This window comes from Eutrigla gurnardus, assembly GCF_963514095.1.
Source record: "Eutrigla gurnardus genome assembly, chromosome: 13".
NCBI classification, from domain to species: Eukaryota; Metazoa; Chordata; class Actinopteri; order Perciformes; family Triglidae; genus Eutrigla; species Eutrigla gurnardus.
In genome coordinates, this window is record NC_139936.1 from 8,922,648 (window position 1) to 8,937,845 (window position 15,198).

The 15,198-nt window shown below is 38.9% G+C and overlaps 3 protein-coding genes across 7 annotated transcripts; 2 read left to right on the forward strand and 1 right to left on the reverse strand.

Annotated features, from left to right (window-relative positions):
* Positions 1-68: 68 nt before the first annotated feature.
* Positions 69-6,185, forward strand: rsrc2 (arginine/serine-rich coiled-coil 2). Of its 3 annotated transcripts, none has more exons than XM_084025832.1 (10): positions 69-191; positions 1,334-1,478; positions 1,876-1,916; positions 3,151-3,314; positions 3,575-3,703; positions 3,835-3,951; positions 4,664-4,743; positions 4,840-5,105; positions 5,243-5,332; positions 5,452-6,185. In XM_084025832.1, the coding sequence occupies exons 1-10, from the start codon at positions 186-188 to the stop codon at positions 5,635-5,637; spliced, it is 1,224 nt and encodes a 407-aa protein (XP_083881958.1). In that variant the 5' UTR covers positions 69-185; the 3' UTR covers positions 5,638-6,185. The 3 variants fall into 3 exon arrangements, with proteins under 3 accessions (XP_083881958.1, XP_083881959.1, XP_083881957.1); XM_084025833.1 differs by having other exon boundaries at positions 3,835-3,882; XM_084025831.1 differs by having other exon boundaries at positions 4,664-5,105.
* A 39-nt stretch (positions 6,186-6,224) lies between these two features.
* LOC311023783 (uncharacterized protein) lies at positions 6,225-8,330 on the reverse strand. The gene is made up of 4 exons (XM_084025834.1): positions 8,097-8,330; positions 7,687-7,816; positions 7,463-7,596; positions 6,225-7,375 (listed from the first exon to the last, which is right to left on the reverse strand). Exons 1-4 carry the CDS (start codon positions 8,214-8,216, stop codon positions 6,608-6,610), a joined length of 1,152 nt encoding a protein of 383 aa, XP_083881960.1. The 5' UTR covers positions 8,217-8,330; the 3' UTR covers positions 6,225-6,607.
* Positions 8,331-8,673: 343 nt separating this feature from the next.
* On the forward strand, positions 8,674-15,056 carry zcchc8 (zinc finger, CCHC domain containing 8). Of its 3 annotated transcripts, none has more exons than XM_084025888.1 (15): positions 8,674-8,855; positions 9,016-9,058; positions 9,151-9,225; positions 9,400-9,502; positions 9,595-9,672; positions 9,819-9,922; positions 10,183-10,248; positions 10,347-10,407; positions 10,498-10,634; positions 10,744-10,886; positions 10,999-11,111; positions 11,350-11,436; positions 12,296-12,416; positions 12,717-13,350; positions 13,381-15,056. In XM_084025888.1, exons 1-15 carry the CDS (start codon positions 8,681-8,683, stop codon positions 13,733-13,735), a joined length of 2,295 nt encoding a protein of 764 aa, XP_083882014.1. In that variant the 5' UTR covers positions 8,674-8,680; the 3' UTR covers positions 13,736-15,056. The 3 variants fall into 3 exon arrangements, with proteins under 3 accessions (XP_083882014.1, XP_083882015.1, XP_083882013.1); XM_084025889.1 differs by having other exon boundaries at positions 12,717-13,231; positions 13,271-15,056; XM_084025887.1 differs by having other exon boundaries at positions 12,717-15,056.
* Positions 15,057-15,198: the final 142 nt, after the last annotated feature.

Sequence of the window (15,198 nt, forward strand, 5' to 3'; positions counted from 1 at the left end):
ATGTATAAAAGTATGCTAGCGTTAGACGTAATGTAGGAGATACAAGAGGTAAAACCTGGCAACCCAGGTCAACTTAGCTTTGCTGACCTAGACAACGGCTGAGTAGCAGCTAAGTACCACTCCGTGTACGTTTGGTTTACACAGACAACAAAACAGCCGTGTTACATAGGGTGTGCTTCAGGATTATGTCGGTAGGTAACATTACATAACGATAATCAAGACATACATAAACGCAGGGACATATAAGTAGCATTATTTTAGGTTTACGATTCTATTTAGAAATACTTCGTTTTTTCTTTTTCTTTTTCTTTTTTTTTTTAAAGATGGCGGTTAGCGTTAGTTAGCAGTTAGCGTAGCGACCTAGCTAACGTTCGAATTGCTCTCTGATGGAAGTATGAATGGCGAACGTAGTGGGGTTTGGCTAATGTAGATAGCATATTGGCTAACTGATTTGTTTGAAAAAGCAATGTCATGACACTCGAATGGCGTATTTCGATTTAACTGCCGCATTTAAACATAACTAGCCTTTTTACGATTGTTTAACGCTACTATATATAGTGGACCAACGTAACGATAGTGCTATTTGTAGCACTTCCGAAAGCGCTGTTTGAGTCTGTATAGATGATAACCCATTGTCCACTTAATATACTTCGTATATTATTCCTTACCATCGGATCACCCATGTACTGATTTTGTTGAAACGAATAATTAAGGTTGTATGTATAGCTTAGGATGAACAGTAAATTCTAATGTGCTAGACTGGGCATAAGACAACAAAAACAATCTTCAATAGGAAAAGAAAATTCCCATCATGCATAAGAGGGAGAGAATGTTCAAACAAAGGGTTTCAAAAATGGTATAGATAACAATATTTTTCAAGATGTTGTATCGAAGTTAGAAATTCCAGTATCATTATAACATTAGTTTACAACACGGACATCTAAACTTTCAAGGTTCCTTTTTGTCACCTTTGTCTGCTAGCAAACGATAGAAAAACAGTATTGGGTTGTTTGCAAGTGCACTAGCTAACTACGGTAGTTTTCTAGCACATAACTGACATTGAGAGCTTGTTAACTTGGGCCGTCGTCATGGTAGACATAGGGTGCTAAAATAAACCTTTAACAGACTGAAATGTTAAAGGGTTGCTTGCTCCCGGGTGATGTTGGGACTTGGAACATGTATTGACTCTGAAAAAGTGCATGACCGTGTTCTAGTCCTGCTCAATATCTAAAAGTGTCCTGAGATTGACTTTTGTTGTGATATGACACTATAAATAAAATTGAATTGAGATCTGATGGGCTTTTTAAAACGTGTATCCTTTTTTTCCCCCCAGGGAAGTGACAATGACTCTGTTGACTTGACCAGAACAGGATCCCCAGTTCATCACAGAAAAAAACACAGCATGGAGTCATCCAGATCTCCCAGGAGCTCCAAACACCATCATTCGCGGTCACGGTCACGCTCTAGGGATAGAAAACGTTAGTATTCAGCAGCATAACCCACACAGTGCTGTAAATGCCAGAATATTTTGGGCCATTGCATGAAATTTGTTCTCAGTATATACACTCATGAGATCTACTAGTTAAATTTGTGGAAAGAAAAAGGCCAGCGACTGATTTAGCAACAATAAAATGTATCCTCATATTTGTGAAGTGATTGAGGTTGCTTTGCTAATATGTAATTACATTGTATGTGACAGTATGATAACCTATAACTACAGTTACTTTCCAAGTCTGGACATTCATTTTCTTTTTAAGAGTGTAGCTTTAATGTGTCCATAGACTAATTTTCCAAGTGTGGCTCTTCTCAACCTCATTTTAGTTTTTGTCTGCAGAAAATGTATACAGTCAAAACTTTGCTTTCTGCTGTTTCCAGGTGACAGAAAATACAGACGGAGTCGCAGCAGGAGTAAAGAGGTAATTAACAAATTCATTTCTATGACTAGAAACATATTTAGTGTCATTTTGAAGGCCTTTTAAGTATTCCTTATTAATTTTAGGTTGAGGTGAGTATTTTTTCTTAGGTAAAATATTATACAATAATCAAAGTTAAGAACAAAAGACATGGAGATGGGCTTACTCACATGGAAAGAGGCCTTTTTTTACCCTCCCTATGTTGACATGTCTCAAAGGAAGCATTCATCCTTGGATATCTGTCATTTTTTGTGACCATATTAAATGGTGAAGCGTAAATCTTTTTTTGTTATAACGTGTGTGTAGATCACATGATAACATTTCTATAATAAATCATACTCAGCGTGCTAATGCACGAAGAGACTGAACAGAAGACCCTGCTGACATAGCAAAATAATATGTCTACTACTGGGACAGGTAACTATCTGCCATTCAAACTCCTATTTGTCTCACACTATTTGTAGAAAAAGTCTTGCATCTCTTCAAGCTAGTGATGGGCATAATTAAACTTATTATATATTATAATTAATTAGTCCTTAAATGTATCCCCCCTTTCCTTCTTGATGATATGATTTGGCTCTTCATACTAATGAAGACCAATTCCAAAATATGTTCACGTGAGATAAAGATGGTGTGACGGTTATAAAGAAAATGACACAAGCTGGGGCAAATCACATTAAATGTGACCAAAAAATGCATTGTAGAAATGCATGATTTTACTTGAGGAAATGTTCATGTTTTTCACTTTTTATTTATCTTTGTGTGTTATATATGATTTGGATGACGTATGTATAGAAGCTGTAAAAAGTAAGTTGGATGCCCATCCCTATTTTCACCTCTCACTGGTTTCAAATTTGTATCATTGAATAGTTTTTAATAGCTGAACCTGCAAACCACATTTTTTTCTGGGGGAAGGAGATCTTTCGATTTGCATGCATACCATTACAAGTTGTGAGAGGTTCCAAACATGCTGGTTTTTGATGAATTACATTGTTACATTACATTTATTTGGCTCAAGTTCTTATCCAAAGCAACCCTCAATAAGTGCATACAGTACAAACTTGCAGTTGTTTTTACAAAAATACATTCTGTGTATGTTATGAAAGTAGCTTTTAAATGACAAGGATTTTTTTTTTCAACTTGTCAACATTTATTTCATACCTACTGCCATAAGCCATGGTACTAACTCTTTTTGTTGCACTATTTTCCTGAAAGAGACAACTTCTTCTTAAAACAGGCACGAAAGAGGGACTCCGAGAAGCCATCGAAATCACACAGAAAAACAGACGAGCGACAAGAGGCTGAGAGACATTCAACAGAGAATGGAGAGGAGCGATCCAGACGCAAAGACAGGAGGCCGTCCAAGGGCCGGAGCTTGTCAAGGTCACACTCACGAGAGAGGTTAGACTGGTCGAAAAACTGCATGCTGGAATATGTTCAGCAGGTCTTTTAACATGTTTAATGACTCCAATAGAAATCCATAATCATTAAGGATGTGTTATAGTTTCTTGATAAATGGTCATTTGGCCGGAGCATTTTTGGCGACAAGTGATTACCACAGATGCGTTCTTTACATTAATCAAGGATATAAATGTATGGTATCACTATGATTCATGCTAGTAATTTCTATGATTCATGTTGTTGGGTCCTATTGCTTTCAGACGGCCTCAATGCAAAAGTAAGGACAAACGCCGATCACGCTCACGCAGCCGGGACCGGAAGAAGAAAGCTAGGTCTCGCTCAGGTTCCAGAACTAAACACCGTCATAGCAGAAGCCGCAGTAAGAGCAGGTGAGCTTAATGGAAATCACAGTGTTTATTGTGGGCAATTAAGTATTTTTGAACTCTTGTAGTGCATGGTTACTATTCTGCTTGTTATTAACAGTATGTTAATTTAATTATTTTTTTTTTGGTTCCATCAGGGAGCGAAAGAAAAGGAGTGAGAAAGTATGCAGAAAGAGTCGAAGCAGGTCTGTTAATCCACCTGCCTTCCGGGGCCGAAACACAGCTATGGATGCACAAGAGGCCCTGGCCAGAAGGCAAGGCAACAGCTTACATGGCATTTACAATATAGATGGTTGGTTGTTCTGTTCTGGCCAAATCCGAGAAATGGCAGAGGTGCTTATTGCATCTGTGTAAAAGCAGCTATTAACTTGTACTGCTCTATTAATGCCCATCATTTTAAGAAAATGATATGGCTAACAGGCAAAAAAACTGATTAGATTTTGTGAATGGAACCAAACAGAGAAATAAATTTAAAACTCACCATCAGCCACCATTCATTCCTGAGGTTATTCAGATTAAAGTTTTAGACCACTGGGTTTGGCTGTAATCTGACTTCTCATCCATGTTGCACTTGCCAGAGAGCATTGTTGTTCATAAAACCACATTGGTACGAAAATAAGGAATCATAAAATGGTGATCGGGGCTTTGGGTGTACTGGTTGTCTAGGTAACGAAGACACTGACCATGTCATTTCAATGTCCACATTTAGAGTCTGGCCGGGGACCTTTGTTGCATGTAACTCCTCTTTTCGCTACCTTCATTTCCTTTCAAATCTTTGCTGTCCCCTAATAAATAATGGCAAGAATGCTCAAAAATACATATGTAAAGTCTGGCTGATGTCTCTAACATATGGAGCTACTTTTTTTTTTTTTTTTGCTTACAGGTAATGTTATCACTTTTAGGTAAAGAGCAATTTGCAAAATATACTTTTAAACCAAAAGAGTAACATAACCTTCTTTTTCCCAGATTGGAGAGAGCCAAGAAACTACAGGAGCAGAAGGAGAAGGACATGTTCGAGAAACAGCAGCAGCAGGAGATAGTTGCAGGTGAAAAGCACTTATTGTGCCAAGTTTTAAAAACCTTCATTATTTCAGTCAAGATTCAGTTACTTAAGATCCTGGTCTGTGTTTTTTTGTTTCCAGTGACCGCCCCTATTACAGCAGTAGCCGCTGCAGCTGCCGTGGCCACCTCAAGCCCAGCCCTAAATGTGGCAGCTCTCCTGGCCTCTGGGACCCAGGTCACACCTCAGATAGCCATGGCAGCACAAATGGCAGCCCTTCAAGCAAGAACACTGGCAGAGACTGGTATTGCTGTACCCAGCTACTATAACCCGTCCGCTGTAAACCCCATGAAGTTTGCAGAGCAGGAGAAAAAGAGGAAAATGCTATGGCAGGGAAAAAAGGAGGGGGTAAGATTGGATGTAGCTGTTATTTCTTACTTATCCACCAGTTCTATGAATACCAAGTGTTTCCTCCTCAATTTGTTGAAACGGAAATGTACAGTATTTTCATATTTGTGAAAACGTGATGCCTATCATTTTTTAAGGACAAGTCCCAGACAGCTGAGTTGTGGGAGAAGCTAAACTTTGGAAACAAGAACCAAAATGTAAAATTCCGTAAACTAATGGGTATTAAAGTAAGTATCACTGTCATTTTATTAACAAATGGGTACTTGATACCGCGCTTAAATCTTCATTACACTACTTTAAGATTTCTAATCTTTACTTTCTCTAATTTCATTCGATGTCTATGCAGGGAGAGGATGAAGCCGAAGCTGCCAAACCACTTAATGATGAAGGCTTGAAGACTCTTCAAAAGCAGGAGGAGATGTTCAGGAACCTTGACGTTCAGTATGAGATGGCTCGGTCTCAGACACACACCCAGAGGGGAATGGGCCTTGGCTTCACCACCTCGTTCTCACGCGGAATGGATTCCATGTAGTGCCAAACCATGGCTGTCCGCTCATCTGATCATATAGGACCACCGATTCATTGCTAGCCCTCAAGCTTGCATGGATGTTGCTCTGAATCTGTAATTTATTTATAGACGAACTTCTCACATATTGGAACATTAATGTAAATAGTCAGATGCTGAGTTTGTCTCGGTGTTAATTAATCTGTACTGTAATCTTTGAAAAAGGATGCATCAGTTTGACTGGTTGATACTGGTTAAAGTTAGATATTTGTTTGAATAATGTGGTAGCTTCTTTTTTTTTTTAACTCAAATATATATATTGATATGTGATTGTTTGAACATGAACTGTATATAATGTGGTTCAAGTGAACATTGTTTACATCCATTTAGCAAAAGACATCTGAAGTCAATGATGCATTATCAGAATCCCACAGATTAATTTATCCTGATTGGGGAAAAACAAAACAGTGGGTTGTAGTTCATATTGTCTTCAAGATTGCCATGGATAAAGATGTGCTTGACAAGAGAAATAATACATTTCAAATGTTCTTCAAATAAATTAGTTTTGTGTTGAATATGTTTTTTTAATACATCTCCTTACTTATTTATTTTTTTATGTGATATCTGTGCATTGTTAGATGTTAGTTCAAGATTGATACAGTGTGGTTCCCAGGGCTGGGTGATGATAAAATTATAATATCAATATATTCTTTCAAAATCCATTTAAATAATTTAGAATCAAACAGATGTCAAGTTAAATCAACTGCGTTACATCAGAAAAATAACTTGTCTAAACTAAATTTAACTTGGTTCGACTAACACTATTTGCATGGAGTCATTAATAACTTGCACGATAAGCATATCTTGGCAATACGATTCCACAGAAAGTCCAAATTGAATCGTTACCAAACCTGGCAGAAGTAGCATGTGCAGCAAAAACTACTGTCCGAAGCAAGAAAGAGTAACTTATTCACTCATGTAAATGTGAAATCCCCTCCTATTTACATATAAGACTGGAGTACAGCACATGAGCCACACCAGTGATGAGGTTGTGGTTGGCAAACTCAAGGATAAGCAGCAGGATTGGGTACTCGCTGTGTCTCTTCTCCACAGTGGACTCCTCACTTAAGCCCATCCAATGAAGCAGCAGTGTTCGCATTGCTTCTGGGAATAGCTCTGTTGCCAGTTCTTCAGCAGGTGGCAAGTCACTAATTCGTTCAATATGCTGAACTTTAAAGCCCTCTACTTTCTGGCTGATGCTGTTGTTGGCTGTATGAAACTGTTGGCCTAGCCAGCGTCCTATACAGCAAAGCAGGGAACTCGAGTACACACAGCCCCAGTCTTTGGCCTTGAGAAGGGCTAACACAGTTTCTGTCACATGCTTTTCTTCTAGATTCCCATTTATGTACCGATCAATGCTCTCCAAAAGCAGAAAGATAGTTTCCAGGTGTTCAGAGTAGCTTTGAGGCTCAGAGTTGAGTTTCTCATCCAAGCTGTGCAATTTGTTTTTCACATTGGATAAAACTTGTTGGCTTGGCGCAGGTTGCAAGCTCTGCTCGGAAAAAGAACAATAATCGTGATCTGCTGATGTGTCACTTCCATATACATCCACCGATTCCCTGCCAACCTGGCCATGTTGAGGTTGTGGCATTTCTTTCCTTGAATCCGTTTGCTGTAGCCCGCTTGGTACTGCAAAGTCGAGCTGCACACTGAGGCTGTAACTCATTTTCAGAGGGCTGTCATTTATCTGCAATTTCCAAACATCCTGCAAAAGGGAAAAGCACATTTATATATAGAAAATAAAGTATAACATAATAATATAAATATGTGAATAATGTTAACTGTACTGCACCTGGAAGTTCTCTAACACAGCAAGCTGGTCTTGCCTACTGTACATCTCAAAGGCTACTCGAAAAAGTCCTTGAACATTGTAGAACCAGAGGCTGTTACTTGCAGTATGTACCTTCAACCCATGGAACCGGAATGCTGCAACAGGAAGATAACATTGTCATGCCTTGGTGTGTGCATTGGTGTAAGCCAATGTTATGTCTTTGTATTTTCTCTTGCACATTTTACCTGAAGAAAAATGTATTTTTGTTGCAAATCCTTTCTTGGCAAACTTGGCGTGGTACCTGGGGTGGTTCTCTGTGCGGATGTCCGTGTTGGAGAAGAGATCAGCTCCTAAATAAAGAGGAACCACTGCACTCTGAAAACAGATAGAGAGATATGTGTTGTGATACATCGGTATTGAGGCTGCACACAACACACAAAATTAAAGGCGGATTTGACAACAAAAAAAAAATTAAGTAGTTGTATCTAAATTAGATGCCCAATATATGGCTAACACTAGCACCCTCTAGCAGCTAGCTTGCGCTATATCGGCCACCATTATCTGAAACCAGGGGTTATGGGAAATATGATTACAAATCAATTTCTTTTAACATAAAAGCGATCTTTGAGAATGCGGCGATACTTAAAACACTCACCTTATTGGGACACTCTGTCAGGCTGAATGATGTCAGATCCACCAAGTGAATAAAGCGTATTTTCCGTGAGCCCCCGTCCCACTGCGGTAAAGTCAAGTGGATAACTGAGCAGCCCGACATTGCCGAAAGTAAATTAAGTTCCTCACTTAGTCACGACTGTAAATTCTTCCGCAGAATGCCTGAATCTTTTACCAGAATACAGTCAACGCAACGAAGTCAAACAGCTACAACAAACCGAACTATATCAACGGTATTTAACTGAAAAGGTGTTTTAAGCCCAAAACAATGTCTTGCAGACCAAACAAACCGCCATAAATAAAAGTGACTAATTTATGTGCTGTGTGGTCTTGGTTTATGTACAACCTAAAGATTTTGCTACAAATATGTTGTAGAAAATGTGTACTGTCGGGTTTGTCTCGTCGCTTGTTTAATTTTCTGTGTTTTGGGGACTTCTTAACCTATAAACCAGCGTTGTGGGCAAAGCGTAGAAGCTGGTAAATAACACGTGATATAACAGGACCAATGAGTAAGCAGAACGGTTGCTTTCACCTCTGAACCCCTGTTGTACAGAGAGCTGGGTAAAAATGGCTGAAGTAGATTTCGGGGATAGTGAGCTCTTTGAGCAGCTTGATGACTCCGCACCGCCGGTCCCGACCCACATACGCTTCACTAGCGATGAAGAAGACCAAGAGGAGACGAGCCAGCTCAGGAGCAAACTGGAGCAGTGTGATGATTACATTCAGAGACTCACTGAAGAGAATATCCTTGTGTCTGATGCGCCCAGTATGTGCTAGCATTGTGGATGTAGCACTAGCTAACGTCTGCTAGTGGCGCGAGCCGCCTGTCTAACCAAAATAGAAAATGTACACTAATGATCCCTGTCTAGGTTTTCTATGTATTACCTTAATTCATGGATTACATAAAGGGTTGAGAAGAAAACTGAACATCCTGACACGACCAAGGTGATTGTTAGCTGACACTAGGTAACGTTTCACAACAAATGAAACGAAAGCGATTATAACTAACCGTTGTTCATTTCCCTTTGACTTAACAGCGGCATCACGGTTGAAGATGTCAACATTGACGGGCCAGCTCTTCAAGTCCTCTATACAAACAACATGATCTCGAAGTAAGCAGTGGAATGGGTTCATCTTTCTTGTAGTTTGCATAGTATGTTTTGTTACGTCAGCCTTGGTTAACTGTCAATTTTCCAACTGAAATTACAGCATATTAATGACGTTGCTGTGTCTGCAACTCTTCCCCTAAACTGTTAACAAGAAACAACACTAAATGTCTCCTTCAGGCTGTGTCGTCAAGAAATCGAAGATTGCATCTCCAGTGTGATTTTGAAGCACCAGAAACCGAGCAATGAAAAGAAAAACTCCGTATTTCAAATGAAACCACAGGTCTTTACCAAAAATATATATATTTTTAAATATGATCAATATCTATAGAGTTATGAATTTGCTGAAAAAAATGTCTGTCCTTTTTAATGAAGATTTCAGCTTTTGCAATGGATGAAGATCTACAGAAGTCCTCGTCCATTAGCATAAGAACAACAACTGAGGCCTTTACGGTGAGTATTTACTGTTATTATCAGTGCCTTGCACGTTGCACAATTTCTTGCCATCTGGAAAGGAATTTGATTTATTTATTTTTTTTTTCAAATGGTCCACATGCTGTTCATGTATCATAAACTATTTTCTTATTTTCCTGCCTTAGGTGGTTGGAAGTGTCTTGTATTTCACTACATTCAGTGTCGATAAACTTGGACAACCTCTGGTGAATGAAAACCCCCAGCAGACAGATGGATGGGAAATTCCAACGTATCTTTAAGATGGATACATTGACACATCATCAAAAGTGGACAGCCTAGTCTGTCAGGTCATCTGTTTTGAACATGTGTTGCACATTTGAGACCGGTTTTGCCATGGGATAAGAATGTTCTCTTTCAAGTAAATATGTCCTGATTTGAAATGTGGCAATTTGGTTCAAATATACAAGTGGGACTACTATTAAGGTGTTGAACTTGACAGGATAAAGAGTTTGTCACAAACATGATACAATTTCCTGAATAGTTGCAAAGCTATCACCAGGTTTTTAACCAAGTCATTGGCACAGATGGGCAGGACATAGAAATGAAAGACAAAAGGTAAGTTGAGCTATAATTGAAGCTTTTTAATTTCCTTGTTTCGTTGCTTTGTGGCATATACATATATGATGAGTCTATCACTCACCTGTTCATTCTAGACCCAAGTCGTTGTGTTTCAACTGTGGTTTGGGTGGTCATCAACTGAGAGACTGTCCCAAGGTAAGAACAAGAAAGCATTATAATGGCATGATCCCAAGTAAGAAGAATCAGAACTTTATCTACTAAATGTTTACATGTTTACCTTTCTAGCCTAAAGACATGGCTGCAATTAATGAGAGGAGGAAGGAGTTTAATCAGAACAGCAACCAGACCATGCAGAGTAATCAGCGATACCATGCTGATGAGGTGGAGGAGAGGTTTGCCAAATACAAGCCAGGAGTCATGAGGTAAGGTTGTTTTTTTTTGTACAGACACATATTAATCACATGCACTTTACTGTACCAAAAATACATCTTGTTCATTTAATGTTTTACACTGCGGTGTGCTTTTGAACAGTGAGGAGCTGTTGACAGCGCTGGGACTTGATTGCAACACCCTCCCTCCTCTAATTTATCGTATGAGGCAGCTGGGCTACCCACCAGGTTGGCTCAAAGAGGCAGAGATGGAAGACTCTGGCTTGACAATGTATGATGGAAATGGTATGTTCTAAATTAAATTGAAACTGGTGTGGTTGCACTGATTTTTCTTTGAATTAATGATATTGAATTGTACAAAGATTGGGCTGGATCTCTCTTTCTTTCTGTTTTCTAGTTCCAAATGATGGTATAACAGACAATACAAATTCGCAAAACATCTCATATGATGTTTCCAAACTGGTGGACTTCCCCGGCTTCAATGTATCTGCATCACACCAAATGAAAGACGTAAGTCCTACAATGTAATTTTTTTCTTGGAATGTTTCACTAGTTATATGCTAGTCCTGTTATCATATTATAATCATATTTCATTTATTTTCATATTTGTTTTATTTATATCTTTTCTCAAATGAAAAATGGAACTCGGTTTAGCATTCTGCGATGTGATTTCATCAGCATTTGTGCCTGAATATATTTGAATCCTAGTTTAATTACACTCACACTTTTTCTATTTTCTGACCTCCAGGAGTTCATGCAGTATGGGTCTATTCCAATGCAGACCAGCCACATGAAGCAAAACTACGCAGCCTATCTTTCCAACAACTTCCCGATGGTAATTATCTTAAAGTTCCTCCAAATGGTTGGGTTTTTCCTCTCAACACATACGTGCTACACCAGCTGCCTAGCGTCTGTCTGACAGTCTTCCACCTCCTTAACCAACCTTTCTTGTCATCACTTGCAAACACCTTCGATACGATTTGTGAGTTCTTTACTCATTCTCTGGGAAACCACTGCAGTTTGAAAGGAAAGACACATTTTTAATAAAAGGAATTGGGTTACTATAATGTTACATAAGAATTGTTGATGGATTATTATGACAACATTAGATATTACAGTGATTCAACCATGAATTCAGATCCTCTCTATCTTGGTACATTAACATGAGAGTACAGTATATGTCGATGCATTTACATCTTTGTATGGTGACCAATTTATGGAAATAAATATTAAGTCGTACCACTTTGCTCAAATTAAATGTCAGCGCTTGCATCATGTACCAAATGGACATATTAGAAATACAAACAATTATGAAATATCTATATATTCTGTAAAAATTTGGAGGAATATAAGAAAAGTCATGCCATTCCGAAACACTTGTTGTAGTGTCTGGTCACTTGGAGGATAAGAGTGAAAACACCATTTATGTGTGTGTTTGTGGTCTCAGGCTACATTCTAAATCAGGCATGCACCGATTATGCAGAGTTGTACAGGCAGCAGTGTGGGATTGTCTTCATGTCTTTTGTTCCCTCATGGCTGGGTTGTAGAGCTCTGGAACGCCGGTATTGTGATTTCCCACCGCAGTGTGACATTGGGTTACATTGCACTGATAAAGAGAATATGTGTTATTTCTGTGCACGAGGGCAGAGGCCTTCAATATTCTAATTCCACGTGTCATTCTTCCTTGCCAACAGCCTGGTGCCACAAGCAACAAGAGACGACATGAATCAGAGTCATCTACACAGCAAAGGAAGAAGACACGGTCCAGTCCTGATCGGAACTCTGATAGAAGCTCGGACATGGATATTGAATCAGGTAACTGTTTATTTCTTAGTTATGTTTTTCAGACGGCACATCAATTTGATCCTAACACGTCCTTCACAAGTTACGTGAACACAAAGTTATGTTTTAAAGCTAGATAACCGTCAAAAATTGCAGAAATTCGCTGTAATTTTCCTGATCTTTATCCCAAAGTTGACTTGATAAAAAATAATGCTTACAATGATGCCACGTTGTAAAAAGCAGCTCTTCTGTTTTTAGTCATAGCTAAAATGCAGAATAATGTCCAGTAATACTTCCTTTCTATTTTTTTAATCTTTGGTTATCTTTCCTCAGACCCAGGAACACCTTACAATTATGGCCACGGTGATTTCCACTTCCAACCTCCACTGCCCCCTGGCTCCCCTTGCTTCAGTTCACCTCCTCCTTTACCAAGGGGGACTCCTCCTGCTACACCCACTCCCCCACCTCTCCCTAAAGGTACACCTCCTCCCACACCCACCAATGGCTCCCCAGGTCTGCGTGGAGATAAGTGGGTAGTCATTGATGACACTGTGGACGGAACAGAGGATGAATTGACATTGGAGGAACTAGAGGAACAGCAGAGGCTGATTTGGGCAGCTCTAGAAAATGCTGACACTGCCACTAATAGTGACTGTGAAACACCCGCAGTGGGAACACCTATGCCCAGTTCACCGACTGTCTCCACACCTGCTAATGTCGGCACCGAAACGGTGGTGGTTGAAGAAGCAATGGACACAACAAAACCTGCAGAAACTTGTCATAGCGGGGAAAATCAAAGGGAACCAGGGGTTCAACAGATTTCCTCTCAGAGTTCAGAACCAGTCAAGGTCCAAGATATCAGCCCTCAGAGTTCAGAACCAGTCAAGGTCCAAGATATCAGCCCTCAGAGTTCAGAACCAGTCAAGGTCCAAGATATCAGCCCTCAGAGTCCAGACCCAGTTCAAGTCCAAGATGACAGTCCTTGTCCAGTCAAATCCCAAGATGACAGTCCTTGTCCAGTCAAATCCCAAGATGACAGCCCTCACAATCTTTGTCCAGTCAAAGCCCAAAATGTCGGCTCTCAGAGTCCTGCTCTAGTCAAACTCCAAGACGACAGCCCACAGAGCCCTGATCCAGTCAAATGTGAGGAAGACAATCCGCAAAGCCCTGATGTGGAGTTCTCGAATGACGAGAAGATAACGGCTGTTCCTCATCGGAGCAGGTTTGCAGCTGGCATTGTTCCATTTGAAGATACTCCAGAGTTCACTGAAGTTGCTGAAGCCACAGGGACATACCTTAGGATCAGAGACTTACTTAAAAGTTCCCCTAGAAGTTTGGCGAAGAAAAAATAAAAATGTACTGTCATTTGGAACACAAAGATATATGGATATTTTTTAAACAAAAACGTATATTTTCATTTCCATCCTATCAAGCATGTTTTTAGTTATGTATCATTTTATAAGTCGAATGTCTATGCTGTGTATATACATTTGATCTGTAAAGATACATTGATGGGCATTGAGGGATGCTTCAACAGCAATAGTTTGTAGGTTTTGAGCAGTTAGTCTCTGGTTTTTGGAGCAGTTGTGTTACTCATGCTGTTCCTTTTTTTTAATTGTAAAATTTGTGAAATAGCAATCTCATTACCTGTATAAATATGTTTAAATTGCTTTTTTTTCTATTCTTCTTCCACTGGAATTGCTCTAAAATCTTTAAGTAAACATGCGTTCACTTGCTTCAGTGCATTATTTTGTCTGGCATCCATAGTTCAATGTGGGTTTTATTTAATTGTGCTGTATGTTGACAGCATAGATGGCTAAATATGTGAGTGCAGTATATTGTGGTTGTTGTTGTTGTTTTTAGCCATCTTCAGTGGAGCTTAGTGATCAGCCTACTTGATGATTTTTAGGCACATTGTAAATGGAATTGCATAAATTTGAAACTGTACTACAACAATTTGCTTGTTTTATAACATTACAACGCTTGGTTAACATTTTGTCTTTATTCATTCACTATTCATTAAATATATTTATTTCACAGCTGAAATAAAGCTCATTCCCCCCTTTCAAATGAATCTGCCAGCAAAAAGGCATCATCATTTAAATACAGATAACCACAACTCTAAATAAGCAATGTTAGACTTTGGAGGCTAGCTAGACACCTCAGTATCAATCAGTCATGATTGATTGATTGGCAGAGTTTTTTATATAATTTGTTTTGGAGCATGAAAATTGGTATTTCTAAACATTTAAAATATGGAATTTTAAAAATTGTGTTTTTAACAAAAAACAATGCCAAATTTTCCAACATAGGGAATGTTTTGTCAATTGTGTGACACAGACTGGCACATGCATGCATACCAAATACACCTACATACAGTATAAGCGTGTTTGTGTGGATGTACTAGACCTCTGACAATGTCACGAGAAGGACAGTTTTCACCCCTTGGAAAAGAAATGTCAAACTGATGGTGTCCAAACTCACAACTTTAGTGATAAAACACATTTTTTACATTATGTTTTTGTATTGGGAATTCATAAATGTAAGTCACAACTTTCCAGTACGTTGGAATTTAGATGTTATATTTAGATTTTTTTTTTAATCTCCCCTGAATTTGGACTTTATTTGTACATTTGCGGCTTTTCTGTTGGAATAAAGATCTAGTGTTAAAATTATACAGTTAAAATGGTCATAAATCTGAAAAGTCTGATATTACATGGTTCCGCTTTACTTCTCGACGTGCACCTCGCATGCTTGAATAATATAATATTGTTTGACAATATTACGCTAAGAAATACAAACCCTGTACGTGCCA